Source organism: Myodes glareolus, chromosome 11, assembly GCF_982192425.1.
Source record: "Myodes glareolus chromosome 11, mMyoGla1.1, whole genome shotgun sequence".
Lineage (NCBI taxonomy): Eukaryota > Metazoa > Chordata > Mammalia > Rodentia > Cricetidae > Myodes > Myodes glareolus.
The window spans coordinates 87,515,952-87,533,953 of NC_142036.1; the positions used below are offsets into that span (position 1 = coordinate 87,515,952).

General features: G+C 42.5%; 1 protein-coding gene across 1 annotated transcript in view; it reads left to right on the forward strand.

The window, feature by feature from the left end:
* Positions 1-18,002, forward strand: part of LOC146892441 (histone deacetylase 5-like) — a 157,823-nt gene that overhangs the window by 132,514 nt on the left and 7,307 nt on the right. The window contains exon 7 of the mRNA XM_087911834.1: positions 57-204. Coding sequence (XP_087767960.1) covers positions 57-204 — 148 coding nt within the window. The remainder of the gene's footprint in view (positions 1-56; positions 205-18,002) is intronic.

Genomic DNA, 18,002 nt, shown 5'->3' on the forward strand with positions numbered 1-18,002 from the left:
TGATTACTATTGATCTAAGTAAAATTCCTACAAAACATGTGGATTTTTTTTTCTAGGCAAGTACTGGAAGTCGATCAAGATGGTGGCTGTTGCGAGGGACTGTGCTCTGCCTGGTTCTCAGCTGCAAGAGGAGTCGGAGACCGTTTCTGCACTAGCCTCTCTGACGGTCGATGTGGAACAGCCATTTGCTCAGGAAGATGGCAGGTACGGACCCAGCATGGGGGGGAATCAGGGGCCAGGAATGTCCAGACTCATTGCTGGCATTCTGGAACTTTCTTCCTGCTTCTTCTTTGCCTGCGTCTTCTACTTTCTCCATCTGCTTTCTCCAAAGCCACAGATGGCAGAGTATAGACTCTAGGCTATGCAGAACTCAACTGTTTCATTCTTCCTGGGAAAAGTAGAGCTGGAGCAGACGGCTCACAGAGAAAGAGAGAGAGAGAGCGTGAGAGAGATGGTGAGGAAAACCACTCCTTGCTGAGCAATTTAGTTCAGGTGACTGTGGAAAGAACCGCTTGGGGGCTTCCTGTCTTCCCCCTCCTTATCTTTGTTTTCCAAGATGTTCTTTTCTTCTTCTCATCATTCATGATTTCTGAAAAAAGAAAGGGAACACAGGAAGGTGAAGCTGTACAGGATGCCGGTCAGGGATCAGGGATTGTATACATACATGGGTCTCCTTGAGTCTACGTGCATAAAGATGGAAGGTGCTTGCCAAAGAGACAGGAGTGTGTGTGAAGTCTAGGAGACATGAGGCTGATTTTATTCTACATTCCACGAGGAGAATGTTCTCGATTTGTCCTCATATGTACCTAGACTGGGGTGGGGCGTGTAAAGCTAGCCTCAGGTTAGTTAGGGTTGCCTGCTTGCTCTTTAAGAAACCATTGTCAGTGTGTATCTTGTCCTGCCCATTCCCTCTTCCTGATGAAGACGCTACACTCAATATTTCTTTACAGTCCACTGTGCCCAGCCGTACTGGTGTTTTCTATAGCTGACTGCAAGGTCACATCTTGTCTTTGGGCTTATGTCAGGCATGACTCTGGGGCTTGCTGCTGAGATAGAACTCCAGCTCCCTGCATCAGTAACATCAGAGCCTGCCACCTCCCAAACACGCCAATATGAGCTGTTCCGGCTTTCTTGCCTTAGCTGGATACTCCCAGTTTAATGGATTTAACATCTTGTTTGCATCCAAACAGTTGATACACTGAATAAGAGATTTAATCTTTCTGCCTATGTTTTCTCTTGCTATAACCAGCTGAGGGGAAGATTACCAATGGGGAGATCACTTGTGTGTTACTGAAGTGGAAGGCATTTCCCCGCAGTACCGCAGTACGCAGAGCAAGGGGGAAACGTGTTTTCCATCTTTGATATTATGAACTAGCCCCCTGCTGTCCCCAGCTCAGAGCTGCACCAGGTTCATAATCCAGAGGTGTTGCAGTGATTCCCAAGGCCAAAACCAGTTAGTTGTCTGTCTTCTGAGTGCCGTAAAACCGAGGACGCTAACATCTGTTAGTGTGGGATCGAAAAGAGCAAGGCTATTCTTCAGAATACATTTAACACAGCAAAGTGCGGTGAATTCCACCCTGGGCGAAGTGAATTCTAAGTAATTCTGTCCCTGGAATTGCAGCGCTTTGAATAATTAACAATAATATGAGATGTTGTGAACCCCAAGCCAATATAAAAAATCTGGGCGCTTTGGCAGGCGCTGCCCCTGCAAGCACATTTGCGTTTTCTGTGGTAAATCATGTGCTTGGCTCCTGAGAATCTGTAAGAATGAACCCAGCTTTGGTTCCCCGTGACTCTGACCTTCCGTGGAGGGCACGTAGGGCACATGAATCCTGAGTCCTGGTGAACAAAAAGGCAGAGCAGAAGCCAGGTTTCTTGTCTGTTTATCCTTTTCAGACAGATCATACCAACTGTGATTATTTTATTGTCGAGAGAAAAGAATGGTTTGACTTGAACTATCTTCTGTGGTTTTTTATTTCCCTCAACAAAGGGACAGAAAACAATTCTCCCGGAACCAGATCCTGTGTTTCAGTTAAACTGTGTATGACTTTCATGAACGGGATGATGGAGACATGGGTGGGGGCGGGGAGGGGGGTGGTGAGAGCACGGGAGATTGACCCAGGGTTTGCAATTGTCCCCCTGCTCAGCAGGCACAAATAAAGGGAAGGTCCCTGGGCCTTTGTTGTGAATGCAATATTGTAATCACACAGGAAATTGAAAAAATAGAAAAAAAAATCAGAGAGTTAAATGGATGGAAAGAGCAAAGGCAAATTCTTTTTATAGGAAATTCTTGCCAGTTATTTTGGAGGATATATTGGTGTTTGGAGGGAGATGACTCATTTTGTGCTCGGATTCTGGGTAAGGCAGCCCTTTTCTTGGCCAGCTCATATCTGACTCATTTACCGCTGGCGAATAAGGGATGAAATGCTCCTGGCTCAGAACCATTTTAAGTGTTTTCTGTCCATTTTCTTGAATGGGGGTGGGTGACAGCCATTTCATCTTTATGACCACACTGATGGGCCTTGTAGAACACAGTGCTGGGGAAAGACGGGCCAGTGGGAGCTCATGCTGTGGAACATTCCCAAAGACACAGCAATCGTGTCATTTTTCAGTGACAGAAGACTTAAATGGGAAGGGAGTGATGGGTAGATTGGCAGAAAGTGGGAAACAGATCCCAGAGCATGCCCACATGAGAATCAAAGAAAAATAAGAGTGTACGCTTGGTATATCCAGCGGATTGTTTCGAGGCAGGTTGCAGCGTTTGTTCCTCTCTCATTTGCTAGGACAGCAGGCCTGTAAGATCTGGAGTGTGTGGTTGTAGCAACAAGCCTCTGTGCTTGGACTTTGGGAGAGTTGGTAACAGGCTTCAATTTCCTCTTAGAAGAAAGAAAAGTCAGTCAGCCCCCAGAGACTTCAGGACGGCCAGCTACAAAGGATTAGGAGCACATTGGCACTCCAGACTTCTTGGCTGAGTCCTTTTCCTTTCCCAGCTGGAAACGAAAGTGAAAATTAAATGTTCACATATCCGTCTGAGCTGTCGACAGAAGGGCGCATCGTGTTTGAGTATCTGAGTACATCTCTTATGTCCTTAATCAGTTAATTTTCCACTTTTGGTATCTTTTCTCACAAAAGAAGAGCTTCAAGTGTTTGTATAATCTTTGAAGCCTGGGGGAATATTTGCTTCAGAGGCTCAGAGTTTGTGGAATAGCTGTCTTCCTGTGAAGATCAGGTGCCATTAGTAGAGAACTCGCTGATGTCTCGGCCTTCATTTTGAACATCTTATCCACGGAGCCTAAGGACACTGGTATTGTTTTTCTGAATATGGTGACTTATAGAAAAGCATAGGACTTCTCAGTGCATGTTCATATCTAACACACAAAGAAACACAATTGTTCAGATTTCCTGGACAATGGAAGTGTGTCTCTGTGGCTGCTAGGAATGGACATCGCACGGGCCGTGCCGTTCTCCGGAGTCACTCTGTGCTGCACCAGTTTACCTAAGCAGGCAAACGTTCTGAAGCACATCTCACTTTCAGTTTCCTCTCGGTGTCCCCTCAGATCTAGAAGCTTCCTTGTGGAAACAGGAAAGGTCTATGCACATGTCCTTCTGCCCCCGTCCTCTTGGAACGCCTACGTTGTGTGTTTTCAGTACTTAATACAAACTCAGAGCAGGGATGAAATCTTACCTGGTCCATTCACTGGGTGCTGCAGGGTCCAGTCTATATCCTTCATAAACTAGTATTTAATTTATTGAAAGGAAGCAGGATCAGATAGAACTCTGAGGAAACTGGGGTGCATCAAGAGCTTAGTGTCCCCTCTCTTCTTCCTGCTCATTCTGGTCATCACTGCTAAAGAAAGAGCTGGCTCTAGGAGAGGGTGGCTGACTCTCTTCATGCGAGATTAAAGAGCACACATAAAGGATCCATCCCTACACCTGCTTCAGAGGAAACCCCCAGGAGGGTGGGATCTGCCTCCTTCCCTTCATGTTTATTCCTTCCTCCGTTTACTCTACTTGTTCTTCCCCTAATCAGTTGTTTGTGATCCAGTGACTTTAAGATTACAGAGACAGTACCTCCACATCTGTGTGTTCTAGCCTTCTTGGTTAAACACCAGGAGATTGACACTGTATAAACACTTAGTAGTAAGTCGACTTTATTACATACTGTGTAGCTGGCTAACCCACCTCAAAAACCATACAAATATTATATATACACATGTTGTGTGTGTGTGTGTGTGTGTGTGTGTGTGTGTGTAATTTTATGAACAAAGAAAAGAGTAATTCAGAAGAAAAACACTCTTAAATGGTAAAGTACTTCATAGTGGTACCTGAATGATACTGGGCACTCTATTTGCCGTGACTTCAGAAGAAATAAATACTGCACTTTTTCAAATACAGCGTTTTCATTTTTGGCAATCCCCATTTTGAGAGTGTGTTGACTAGCCAAACTCTGTCTTACATAATGAAGATGGTTTAGCTAAGAACATAGAGTAGGGATGTTGTATGAGAAATCCTTGTGAATGGATAATTGTATTGGAGGAATTCTGGAGTCATAGTTAACGGGACTGTACTTAAGGGCAAAGGTCAAACTGGAGGTGATGCCAATGACACCTGGCCTGACACCTGGTGTGCAGAACAGGCAGGGAGAGCAAATCATGTCATTCATTCCTTAGACACCTTTCATTTTTTCTCTCCACGCCTAACAAAGTCCTCACAACCAAGGTCACCAACTTACTTTGCAGGCTTCTACCTGCTTCTGCTTTTTAAAAAAAGTTAAAATTAACTACTTAAAGCAAGATGGAGATTCTCTAAACCCAATCCTGGTGCAGATTTCCCATTTAGTCGGTGTTGGCAGGCTTCCTTCCTTTTCCAGTGATCCAGGGGGAAGCTATTCCCTTTCCCCGGCTGCCAGGAGCTGCCTACATCCCTGGCTTCTTCCTCTGCCTTGAGAGTCAGTAGCAGGCATAGCTTCTTGACGTTTCTTCAGTCATCACAGTCCTTCTGGCTGAAATGGAGCCTACATGAGCAACAGTCAAGGTAAAGGCAATAACTCAGGGTTTTATTTTATTTTACTACATATATATGACCAATACACATTTCAACCTTCTTCAATATCTCATTCAAATATTTCTAGTACTTTCCTTATTCTCAGGTCTCTTTTCTGATCCTTTTCCTATTTAGCAACCAGGAAACTGTTTAAAAAACAAAACATGTTTAGAAAACAAAACTGTTTAGAAAACAAAACAAAACACCACATGTAGCCAGGCAGTGGTGGCACATGCTTTTAATCCCTGCACTCAGAAGGCAGAGGCGGGCGGATCTCTGAGTTTGAGGTCAGCCTGGTCTACAGAGTGAGTTCCAGAATAGTCAAGGCTACGCAGAGAAAAGAAACTCTGTCTCAAAAAAAAGAACCCCCCCCCAAAAAACAAAAAACAAAAACAAAGAAACAAAAACAAACGAAAAATGCCAGCTGTAAGAACAAGCCCTGTTGTTCTTTGCCGAAAGTCCCCAGCGCCCTCCCTCTCCACAGAGACCACCTTCTGTGTGATTCTACCCTCCCTGAAGTCCATGCTTCATCTGTAACACTCTCTTCTCTTTGAGCTCTGCTTTAGGTCCCACCAACAACCTGACGTAATTAGTTTCTGACTAAAATACATATTTCCTGTGGTAATTGCCCGTATGGTGCTATTTGCCGGCACCACTCTGTGGAAGCTACACCCACAGCGGATTGTTGGGGGGCATGGCTCCACTCCACAAAATCCTGATCTGCTTTCCCAGGCAACACTGGTCCCACCAGAGGCATAACCACCCTTTAACACCACCCATTCATCGGCTGATTCTTAAATTTCATTTCCGTGGAATTGTGTGCTCATATTGGTTGGCAATCTGGCATCTCTCACTCCACTAAGCATGATATTTTTGACATCTGTCCATGTCTCTCACAGTTGGTACTCTACTCATGTGTAATTGCTCGTTAGACCAAGCATATTGACATATCCTAATTTGTTTATCCACTTACCTGTGGATTGGTCCTTGGCTTCCTTCCAATATTGGACTAAAATGAATAAAAACTGCTATGATTTTGATTTCTTTATGTTGAAAGTAAAATTTGCAGTGTTAATGGTTTTCAAGTGTGCTATGCAGGAGTGTGAACGGAGGAAACAGAGACTCGCATCCATTTCCTGATCTTCATCTTGCAGAACACAAACTGTATCTCCATGACCCGATGTCTCTTCTCCTCATACCCAGAGTCAGACCCTGCCCCACTCTCCACCTCATTGCTTTTTCAGAGCAGTAGAGTGTAACATGAGGCGGGCCTGCTTTTTTTTTTTTTCCTCCCAACACCCTCCCACTCCCCCCACTCCCCCCCTCCTTCCCCTCCGTCCCCCAGGGCAGTCAGGGTTTCCTGCCCTGTGGGAAGCTCCAGCTCCCTCCCCCTCCCTCCAGGTCCAGGAAGGCGAGCGTCCAAACAGACTGGATCCCCAAAATCCAGCATATGCAGAGGAAACAGGTCCCAGTGTCATAGTCAATGGCTTTTCAGAAAGACCCCGGGCCAGCCACAGTCAGAGAATCCGGCCAAATTCCGAGAATCTGGCTAGATCACGTCCTCGTTCAGTCCCAGTCCGGCTGGCCCTGGTAAACTCTCATCAGATCCTGCTTTTTTGTTTTTTCTGGTGAATTCACTAAGGGGGGGATGCCGTTCTGTAACATGGGGGGAGCTGCTTGTTGGGGGTTTTCTGTCCTGCCTGGCCCCCCAGCTGTTTAGTCCCAGAGAAAAATCACACTGAAATCTCTATAAATTATAAAGCTGATTGGCCCATTAGGTCAGGCTTCTTACTGGCTAACTCTCATATCTTGATTAACCCATTTTTCTGATCTATGTTAGCCATGTGGCTCAGTACCTTTTTCAGTGGGGCAGATCACATCCTGCTGCTTCGGTGATCTGGGCAGGAGTAGGAGGAATCAACTTCCTCCTCCCCAGAATTTTCCTGCTCTCCTTGCATCATTTCCACTTCCTGTCTGGTTTTCCCACCTATACCTACTGCCTGGCCAATCAGTGTTTATTTAAAACATGATTGACAGAATCCAGACAATTCTCCCGCACCATAGAGTAATCTGGATGATAGCTCATATTAGCTCAGAGAGTAGAGCTTTGTCGTATTGTAGAATTCATGATAAAGGCAACCCAAGGATGGAGGAAAGTGAGGTAGGACTGGGTAATGGGCACTGCCAGGAGATGTGTGAGAAGCTGGCAGGATGGACCAGCAGTCCCTGTGGTCGCACCTGACAAGACTCCCATGCCCACAATGCTGAGAAAACTGACTCAAGAAAGTTGTCTTGACCTTCACACCGACGGGCACACACACACACACATGGACACACACGCATCCACACACTCACACCCCTTTTAAACAGAAAAATCTATGTGAACTCCTCCACAGAACTGAGGAGTTTTGTGTGGTAGGTAGGTTGCAAGTATGTGCAACTCTTTGTAGTTTTCTTTCTTGTTCTTTTTCTTGGTTCTCTCTGCAGTATGTGTGGGAATATAGTTTATTTTATTTTATTGTTTGCTTATCATTCTTCACTCATATATTACAGCCTAATCACTGTTTTCCCTCCTCTCTACCCCAGATCCACTCTTTCTTCATTTTCCTTCAGAAAAGAGCAGAACTGCCAGGAATATCAAACAAACAAGGCATAATAATTTGGAGTAAGACTAGGTATCCCCATTCATATTAAAGCTGGACAAGGCAACCCAGTATAAGGATAAGGGTCTCCAAAGCAGGCAAAAGAATCAGAGACAGCTCCCACCACCACTGCTAGGAGTCCCACAAGAACAACCAACTTACACAACCATAAAATATAACATATATACAGAGGGCCTAGGTGAAAGCCATACTGGTTCAGCTCAGTCTCCGTGATCCCTCATGAGCACAGGGTAGTCAGTTCTGGGGCTTTTCTTGTGGTATCCTTGACTCCTCTGGCTCCCAAAATCCTTGCTTGCTATTTTCCACAGGATTTCCTGAGCTCCCCCTAATGTTTGGCGTGGATCTTTGCATCTGCTTCCATCAGTTGCTAGGTGAAACTGCTCTGGTGTTGATTATGCCAGGCTTAGGTCTACAAGTATAACAAAGCATCATTAGCAATCACTTCCTTAGCTATTTTTTATCAGTCATATTTGGTGCTATCCTAGGTCTCTGAGCTATCCAGCCTCTGGTTCCTGGCTCTCCAGGTGGTGTCTGGCATGGCTTCCTCTGGTAGCAGGGGTCTCAAGCGGGACCAATCACTGATTGGCCACTCTCCCGATTTCTGTGCCCCCTATACCCCAGCACATCTTGTAAGCAGGATTGGAGGTCAAAGATTTTGTGACTGGTTTGGTGTCCCAGTCTCTCCACTAGGAGTCTTGTATGGTGACAGGAGGTGACTGATTCAGGCTCTGTTTCCCCCATTCCTAGGAGTCTTAGCTATGGTCACCCCCATAGATTCCTGGGTGTTTCCATTGTGCTAGTCTTTCTGCCTCCGCCCTGAAAAGCTCCCCAATTCCAGTTGCCTCTTCCTGCTCTCTCTCTCTCTGTCCCGGCTTTGTCTGATCCCTCTTGTTTCTGACTCCGCCAGCCTCCAGTCCACCTGCAGTATCAGTTCTATTTACCCTTGCCAGAGAGATTCATGCTCTTCCCTCTTGGGCTCTCCTTGTTCCTTAGCCTCTCTAGGTCTGTGGATTGTAGCATGATTATCCTTTACTTTACATATACTATCCACCGTCTTAGTTAGGGTCTCTGTGAAGAGACACCATGACCATAGCAACTCTTATGAAGGAAAACGTTGAATTGGGGCTGGCTTACAGTTTCAGAGGTTTAGCCCATCCTCTTCATGGTGGGACATGGCAGCCTGCCAGCAGACATGGTACTGGAGAAGAGACTTCTTCTGAGAGTTCTACATCTGGATCCACAGGCAACAGATGAAGTCTCAAAGTCTGCCCCCACAGTGACACACTTCCTCCCCAAGGTCACACCTCCTAATAGTGTCCCTTCTTATGAGCTTATGGAGGCCAACTGCACCAATTGGATTCAAACTATCACATCTACTTATGAGTGAGTACCTATCATGTTTGTCTTTCTATGTCTGGGTTACCTCACTCAAGATGAATTTTTCTAGTTTCATCCATTTGACTGCAAATTTCATGATGGGCTATTTTAACTGCTGAGTAATACACCACTGTGTAAATGTAAATACACATTTTCTTGACCCATTCTTCTGATGAAGGACATTTAGTTAGTTTCTGACTATTGTAAAGCAAGCTACTATGAACATAGTTGGACAAGTGTACTTGTGGAAAGATAGAACATCCTTTGAGTGTATACCCAAGAGTGGTATAGCTGAGTCTTGAGGTAGATCAATTCCCAATTTTCTGAGTAACAACCCTATTGATTTCCAAAGTGGCTAAACAAATTTGCACTCCCACCAACAATGGAGTATTCTCCTTTCTCCTCATCCTGGCCAGCATGAGATCTCACTTGTGTTTTTGGTCTTAGCCATGCTGACAGGTGTAAGATGGGATCTTAGAGTCCTTTTGATTTGCATTTCTCTGATGACTAAAGTGTTTCTCAGCCATTTGAGATTTCTCTGTTGAGAATTCTGTTTAGATCTGTATTCTATTTTTCATTTGGATTATTTGGTTTGTTGATCTCTAGTTTCTTGAGTTCTTTATATATTTTGGGTATTAGTACTCTGTCATATGTGGAGTTAGTGAAAATGTTTTCCCATTCTGTAGACTGCTCCTTTGTCCAGTTTATGGTGTCCTTTGCCTTGCAAAAGCTTTTCAGGCTCATGAAGTCCCATTAATTGTTTGTCTTAGTGTCTGCACTATCAGTTTTGTTTAGGAATTTGTCCCTGTGCCAATGTGTTATAGACTATTCCCCATGTTCTCCTCTATCAGATTTAGTGTACCCAGTTTTATGTTTAGGTTTTTGATCCATTTGGACTTGAGTTCTGTGCAGGTGATAGATGTGGATCTCTTTGCATTCTTCTTCAAGCAGACACCAGTTAGACCAGCAGTAGTTGTTGAAGATACTTTCTTTTTCCATTGTGTACTTATGGATTCTTTATCAAAAATCACTTGTCTATAAGTCTATGGATTTATGTCTGTGTCTTCAATTTGATTCACCTGATCACTGTATCTGTTTTATGCCAGTACTATACAGTATTGCATAGTAATATATATATAATATAATATAATATAATATAATATAATATAATATAATAGCTCTGTTATAGAGCTTAAAATCAGGGATGGTACCTCCAGAAGTTCTTTTATTGTACAGGATTATTTTAGCTGTCCTGGGTTTTTTGGTTTTCCATATGAAGTTGAGTACTATTTTTTCAAGGTCTGTAAAATATTGTGTTGAGGTTTTATTGGGGATTGTGTTGAATCTGTAGATTGCTTTCAGTAGGGTGGCCATTTTTACTATGTTGAGCCTAAAGATCCGTGAACTTGGGAGGTCCATCTTCTCATATCTTCTTCAGTTTCTTTCTACAAGGAATTAAAGTACTTTTTGCACAAGTCTTTACTTGCTCGGTTACAGTCAACCCAAAATATTTTCTATTATTTGTGGCTATTGTGAAGGGTGCTGCTTCTGTGATTTCTTTCTGAGCTAGTTCGTCATTTGTGCATAGGAGGGCTAATGATTCTTTTCTTAGTTGCTTTTTTTCTATTTTGGTTTTTCAACATAAGGTTTCTCTGTGTAACCACCCTAGCTGTCCTCAAGCTTGCTCTATAAATGAGGCTGGCCTTGAACTCACAGAAATCTGCCTGCCTCTGCCTCCCAAGTGCTGGGATTTGTGCCGTCACCACCCGGTTTTGTTAATCTTGTATCCAGTCTCTTCGCTGAATGTGTTTATCAGACATAGGACTTCCTTGGTAGAATTTGGGGTCACTTAAGTGTACTATCAGATCATCTGTAAACAATGACACTTTGACTTCTTCCTTTCTAGTATCCCCTTGATCTCTTTTGTTGTTGTATTGCTCTAGCTTCAACTTCAAGTACTATGTTGAATAAAGTAGACAGCCTTGTCCTGCCTCTGATTTTAGCGGAATTGCTTTGAGTTTCTCTCCATTTAATTTAATGTTGGCTGTCTGTTTAGATATGTTCCTTATATCCCAAATCTTTACAAAGCTTTTATCATGAAAGGATGTTGGATTTTTGTCAGAGGCTTTTTAAGCATCTAATGAGATGATCATGTTTTTTTTTCCTTTTAGTTTGTTTGTATGGTGGATCACATTGACAGATCTTCATCTGTTGAAACATCCTTGCATCTCTGAGATGAAGCTTACTTAATCACACTGATATTTTTTTTGTGTTCTTAGGTTCTGTTTCCAAGCATTTTATTGAGTATTCTTGCATCAATGTTCATGAGAGAAATAGATCTGTAATTCTCTTTCTTTATTGAGTCTTTGTATGGTTTTGGTATCAGGATGACTATGGCCTCAAAAAAAAATTGGCAATGCTCCTTCTGTTTATGTTTGTGTAATAATGTGAAAAGTATTGATATTAGCTCTTCTTTGAACGTCTAGTAGAATTCTTTACTGAAAGGATCTGAAGCCTGGACTTTTTTTTTTTTTTTGGTTGGGTGACTTTAATGACTGCTTCTATTTCCTTAGTGGATATAGGCCTATTTAAATTGTTTATCTAATGTTGACTTAACTTTGGTAAGTAGGATCTATCAAGAAAATTGTTCACTTCTTTTAGATTTTCCAGTTTTGTAGAGTACAAGTTTTTGAAGTATGACCTAATGATTCTTTGGATTTCTCCAGTGTCTGTTGTTATATTCCCTTTTTCAATATTGATTTTGTTAATTTGGATATTCTCCCTCCACTTTTTGATTAGTTTGGGATTGGTTATTCTATCTTATTGATTTTCTCAAAGGACAAACTTTTTGTTTCATTGATTCTTTGTTGTTCTGTGTTTCTATGTTATTGATTTAGGCCCTCACTTTATTTCCTGCTATCTAGTCTTCTTGGATGTGTTTGCTTCTTTTTATTCTAAAGCTTTCAGATGTACTGTTAAGTTACTAGTATGACATCTCTGTAATTTCTTTATGAAGGCGCTATGTGACCTTTTCTCTTAGCGCTTCTTTCATTGTGTCCCATAGGTTTTGGTATGTTGTGCATTCATTTTCATTGAATTTTAGGAAGTCTTTATTTTTTTCTTTATTTCTACCTTGACCCAGTCATCTTTCAGTAGAGAACTGTTCAGTTTTCATTAATTTTCAGGTCTTCTGTTGTTGTTGAAATCCAGCTTTAATCCATGATAGTCTGGTGGGATACAAGGGTTTATTTTCTTGTGTATGTTGAGACTTAATTTGTGACCAAGTATGTGGCCAATTTTGGAGACAGTCTGTGAAGTTCTGAGAAAGTTCTTTTGTGTTTGAGTAAATGTTTTGTAGATATCTGTTAGCTACATTTGAGTCATAATGTCTGTTAGCTGCATTAACTCTCGGTTCAGTTTTTGTCTGGATGACCTTTCCACTGAGGAGAGGGGGTGTTGAAGTTTCTCACTATTAATATGTGAGTGTTTTTGTGTGACTTAGGCTTTAGTAATGTTTCTTTTACAAATGTGTGTTCTCTTGTGTTTGGGGCATAGATGTTCAGAATTGAGACGCTATCTTGGTGAATTTTTCCTTTGATGAGTAGGAAGTGTTTCTTCCAGTCTCTTCTGTTTAACTCTGATTTGACTGTTTTGTTAGATATTAGAATGAATATTAGAAGAATTAGCTTTCTTCTTGGGTCCATTTACTCAGAAAATCTTTTTCTAACCCTTTACTCTGAGGTAATGTCTATCTTTTATGTTGAGGTGTGTTTCTTGTATACAGCAGATACATTGTTAGTCTGTATCTCTTATTAGGGAATTGAGTTCATTGATACTGAGATATATTAAGGACCAATGATTGCTAATTTCTGTTATTTGTTGTTGTTGTTGTTTTGTGTGTGTGTGTGTGTGAAGGAGAGAAAGAGAGAGAGAGAGAGAGAGAGAGAGAGAGATTGAGATTAATAGCCAATGACCATTAATTCCTGTTATTATGTTGGTGGTGGTTATTGTATATGGGTGGAATGCATGCACACCTATATCCCTTCTTCTGGTGTTGTTGGTGTGAGACTATTATTTCCTGTGTCTACATGGGTGTAGTTAACCTACTTTAGATAGAATCTTCCCATACTACCTTCTGTAGGACTGGATTTGTAGGTAGATAGTGTTTAAATTTGACTTTGTCATGGAACATCTTGTTTTCTCTTTCTATGGTTGTTAGCATTCAGACATTCTCACCCACCAGCCTGCCCTCAGGGACCGAGAGACAGCAGACACATCATCATCAGCTGCCACGATGTTTACTCTTGCTCTGAGTTGTACACGCTCCCCATGCACATGTACCATATCCCCTCATAAAAACCAAGTGCCTTTTCTCTGCTCTCTTCCTCCTCCCACTATCACTCAGAGGCGGCCTCGGTAACACCCTCTCCCCATAAACCTCTTGTGTGAGATCTGTTGTATGGTGTGTCTTGTGACACTCCTTGTCTCCAACCCACTAAGGTACCTTCTGCTGCTAAAGTGTTACAATGGTGCTTGCTAGTTTTGCTGGCTATAGTAATCTGCTCTGAAATCTATGGTCCCTTAGAGTCTACAGCACATCTTACCAGACCTTTCTAAGATTAGAGTCTCCATTGAGAAGTTGGGTGTACTTATACAAGGTCTGCCTTTATATTTTATTTGGCCTTCTCCCCTTGCAGCTTTTAACATTCTTACTTTGTTCTTTGTGTTTGGTATTTTGATCGTTATGTGGAGGGAGTTTGTTTTCTGGTCCAATCTATTTGGTGTTCTGTATGTAAGCTTTTTGCACCTTTATAGGCCTGTCCTTTTGAAAGTTAGAAAAATTTTGTTCTATTCTTGTTAAGAATATTTTTCTGGGGCTTTGAGCTGAGATTCTTTTCTTCCTTCCTATCTCTGCTTTTCTTAGGTTTTTCATAGAATTCCAGATTTCCTGGATGTTTTCTGTCAGGAATTTTTTAGATTTAACAATTTCTTTGTTGGATATATCAATTTCTCCTATGGTTTCTGTATATACTTATACAACCCCAGACATATCATATGTGTGTGAGATTGTAACTTAGATCAAGAATATTTCTGGAAATTTTGTCCTTCACTGAAGTTCTTATTTTATTCTTAATTTAGATTGCTTCTAAAGAGTTATAACGGCAGCCCTGATTACATAGAAGCATTTCAAAGTTGTTATGGAGTATCTCCTATGTGTGTTAAATTGTTGGGGGAGGAAAACAACAGAGAGAAGTGGAAGAATGTAGAAGCCATAAGGCACAAGGCATGGGGACGCAGTACAGTGCAGGGGGGAGTTCATGGCTGCTGCAAAGAGCCAAGGAAATGACCAAAACGCTTCTGCCCATGATGGAGTCCTGCGGTTTGCTGATAGACTAGTCTTTCAAGCAGTGATCTCAATCCTCCTAATGCTGCCACCCTTTAACACAACTCTCCCTGTTGTAGCAACCCATGACTGTAATGCGAATGTCTGTGTTTTCTGAGATGGTCTGAGGCATCCCCTATGACAGGGTCCCATGACCCCAAAGGGGTTGAGACCCACAGGTTGAGAAACCCTGCTTTAAGGTATACCCCAACCATGCAAATTTGGATAGCAATAAGATTCTCTTTTACATACATTAAAGTCATTGGACTTCAAGAAGACTTGTAGGCTGCAAGCTCCAGGGGGTTGCCTCTTGTGTTCAGTGCTGTTTCCATTGCGGACACCAGCACTGGGCACTCAGTAGACTCCTTAAATCTGATCTCAAGATTACTCTCTCTTTCCTCCTTGGCTTTGTGAATGATCTTCATCTGTGACACTGGGCTGAAGGAATCCTTCCCTGACTATCAGAGCTCCTGTTTGCTCAGCGGCCCTGGCTTGCGGTGGTGGAAGAGTGGATCTTCCAACCAACTGAGCTGTTGTTGCAGAATTCTGTCTGGAGGTTTATTGTGTTGTTAGCTGTGGTTTCCTTATATCCGTACGGGTGGGGTTATTTTTCAAATTTAGTCTTATTTTCTTTTTCTTTCTTTTTTCCCCAGAGACTCAGTACACAGGCCAGGTGTGTCTTCAACACACTGTATAACCCAAACTGTCTTTGCAATTGTGTTAATCCTTCTTCAGCCCCCCACTCCCATTGTTAGGAGTCCCACAAAAACACCAAACTAAACAACCATGGCATGTATACAAGCCTAGGACAGACCCATGCAGGTCCCATGAGCCCTACTTGGTTGATTGTGTGGACCTCACTCTCCTGGTGTCTTTGATCCCTATGGCTCCCCCAACCCTTCCTCCCAGTCTTCTGAGGCTTTCCCTGCGCTCCACCTAATGTTTGCCTTTAGGTCTCTGCATCTGCTTCCATCACCTGCCAGCTGAAGCCTCTCTTACGATGACTGTGCTGGGCACTGATCTATGAGTATATCAGAATTGCATTAGAAATCATTTCATTAACTTTTGTCTTGTCAGTAGTGTTTGGTTGTTAATTAGGTCTCTGAGCCAATCAGTGTCCAGTTTCTGACCCTCCAGACTATGTCAGGCATGGAAGTTAACCCAGCCATTGCTGGCCACCCCAACAAGTTCTGAGCCACTATTGCCCCTGCTTATCTTGAAGGCAGGACAGGTGTGGATAAAGGTTTGGAGGCTGGATTGGGGTCGCAGCCCCACCGCTGGGGGTCTTGCTGATTACAGATGATGGCTGGTTTGGGCTCCATCTACTTCTTTGCTGGGGTCACCATCTCAGGCTTCAGGAAGTTTCCGCTGCACTAGGTTTCCATATCATCCCTCTGCCCCACAATGCCACTCTCGAGTCTTCTCCCCCTGGATTCTCTCTCCCACCTCCCCTCTCACCTGGTCTCTCCTCTTTTCATACCCACCCTCCCCAAGTCTACCCATCATATCGATTCTGTTTCCCCTTCCCAGAGAGATTATGAGCTCTGCCCCCCCGCCGTGAGTCCTCCTCCTTACCTCTCTGAGTCGGTGGATTGTAGTGTGATTATCCTTTAACTAACAGCTAATATCCGCTTATGAATGAGCATACAACATGTTTCTCTTTCTGGGGCTGGGTGCCTTACTCATATTTTTTTTCTAGTTCCATCCATTTGTCTATAAATTGTGTGGTGTCTTTTTTTTCCAGCAGTTTAGTAATACTCCATTGTGTAAATATATCACATTTTCTTTATTAGTTCTTCAGGTGAAGGACGTCTAGGTGGTTTCAAGTTTCAAGCTATTATAAATAGAACTGCTATGAACATAGCTGAGCTTCTTGTGGAAGGGTGGAACCTCTTCGGGGTATATGCTCAGGAGTGTTATAACTGGGTCTTGGGGTAGATCAATTCTCAGTTTTCTGAAAAACCGCCATTTGATTTCCAAAGTGGCTGCACAAGTTTGCACTCCCACCAGCAATGGAGGGGTGTTCTCCTTGCTCCACATCCTTGCCAGCATGAACTCGCATTTGTGTTTTTGATCTTGGCCATTCTGACAGGAATCAGATGGAATCTCAGAGTTGTTTTGATTTGCATTTCCCTGATGGCTAAGGATGTGGAACATTTCCTTAAGTGCTTCTCAGTCATTTCAGATTTCTCTGTTGAGAATTCTCTGTTTAGATCTATACCCTATTTTTCAATTGGATTATTTGCTTTGTCAATTTCTAGTTACTTGAGTTCTTTACATATTTTGGGTATTAGCCCTCTGTCAGATGTTGAGTTAGTCAAAAATCTTTTGCATTCTGTAGGCTGCTACTTTTGTCCAATGTATGGCATCCTTTGCCCGACAGAAGCTTTTCAGTTTCAATAAATGAGGTCTCATCTATGGTTGATCTTAGAATCTGCACTATCAGTGTTATTTAGGAAGTTGTCTCCTGTGCCAATTCATTCAAAACTATCCTCCTGCCCCCTTTTCTAATATCAGATTCAGTATATCTGGTTTTATGTTGAGGTCTTTGATCCACAAGGACTTAAGTTTTATGCATGGTGGTAGGTATGGAGCTATTTGCATTCTTCTACAAGCAGACACCCAGTTAGACCAGCACCATTTGTTGAAGATGCTTTCTTTTTTTCCATTGTGCGTTTCTAAATTCTTTATCAAAAATCACTTGTCCATGGGCATGTGGATTTATCTGTCTTCAGTTGAATCAAACTGATCACTGTGTCTGTTTTCATGCCAAGGCTATGCAGTTTTATTATTATAGCTCTGAAATAGAACTTGCAATCAGGGATGGTAATACCTCCAGAAGTTCTTTTATTGTACAGGATTAGCTTAGCTATCCTTGGTTTTGTTTTTTTTTTTTCATATGAAGTTGACTTTTTCTTTCAAGGTCTGTAAAGAATTGTGTTGGGCAAAAAAAAAAAATGTGTTGGAATTTTGATGGGAATTGTGTTGAATCTGTAGATGGCTTTCGGTGGGATGGTCATTTTTACTATGTAGATTCTACCTATCCTTGAGCATGGGAGATCTTTTTATCTCACAACATCTTCTACAATTTCTTCCTGCAAAGACTTAAAGTTCTTGTCATACAAGCCTTTCACTTGCATGCTAAGTGTTACTTGAGAAAGTGATTCCATAGAGAGCACAGAGATGGGCATTTTGAAAAGACGGTTTTATAATCTATTTATTCTGTATGTTTTAGATTATTCTTTACCCTCATATCTGAAGGCTTCAAGAGAGAAGTCAGTTTTTGTCAGTAATTAGCTTGCAATGCGGGCAGGATGCTCATGTCTGAAAAGCCTCCTTTGTGCCCATGGAGAGTGTGTGCTCCTCCACCAAGACTCAGCCAGCTTCCTTCACATCAGATGACCAGGTCCTCTCTGTGGTCCTCCAGTCGCACTCATTCTGGAATGCCTGTGTCCAGAAAGCTCCTTCCCCTGGAGCTGTGGGTTAGAAGTGGGTGATCGCTGTCCACTAGCTTGTTCTTAAAGTTTTGATCCACA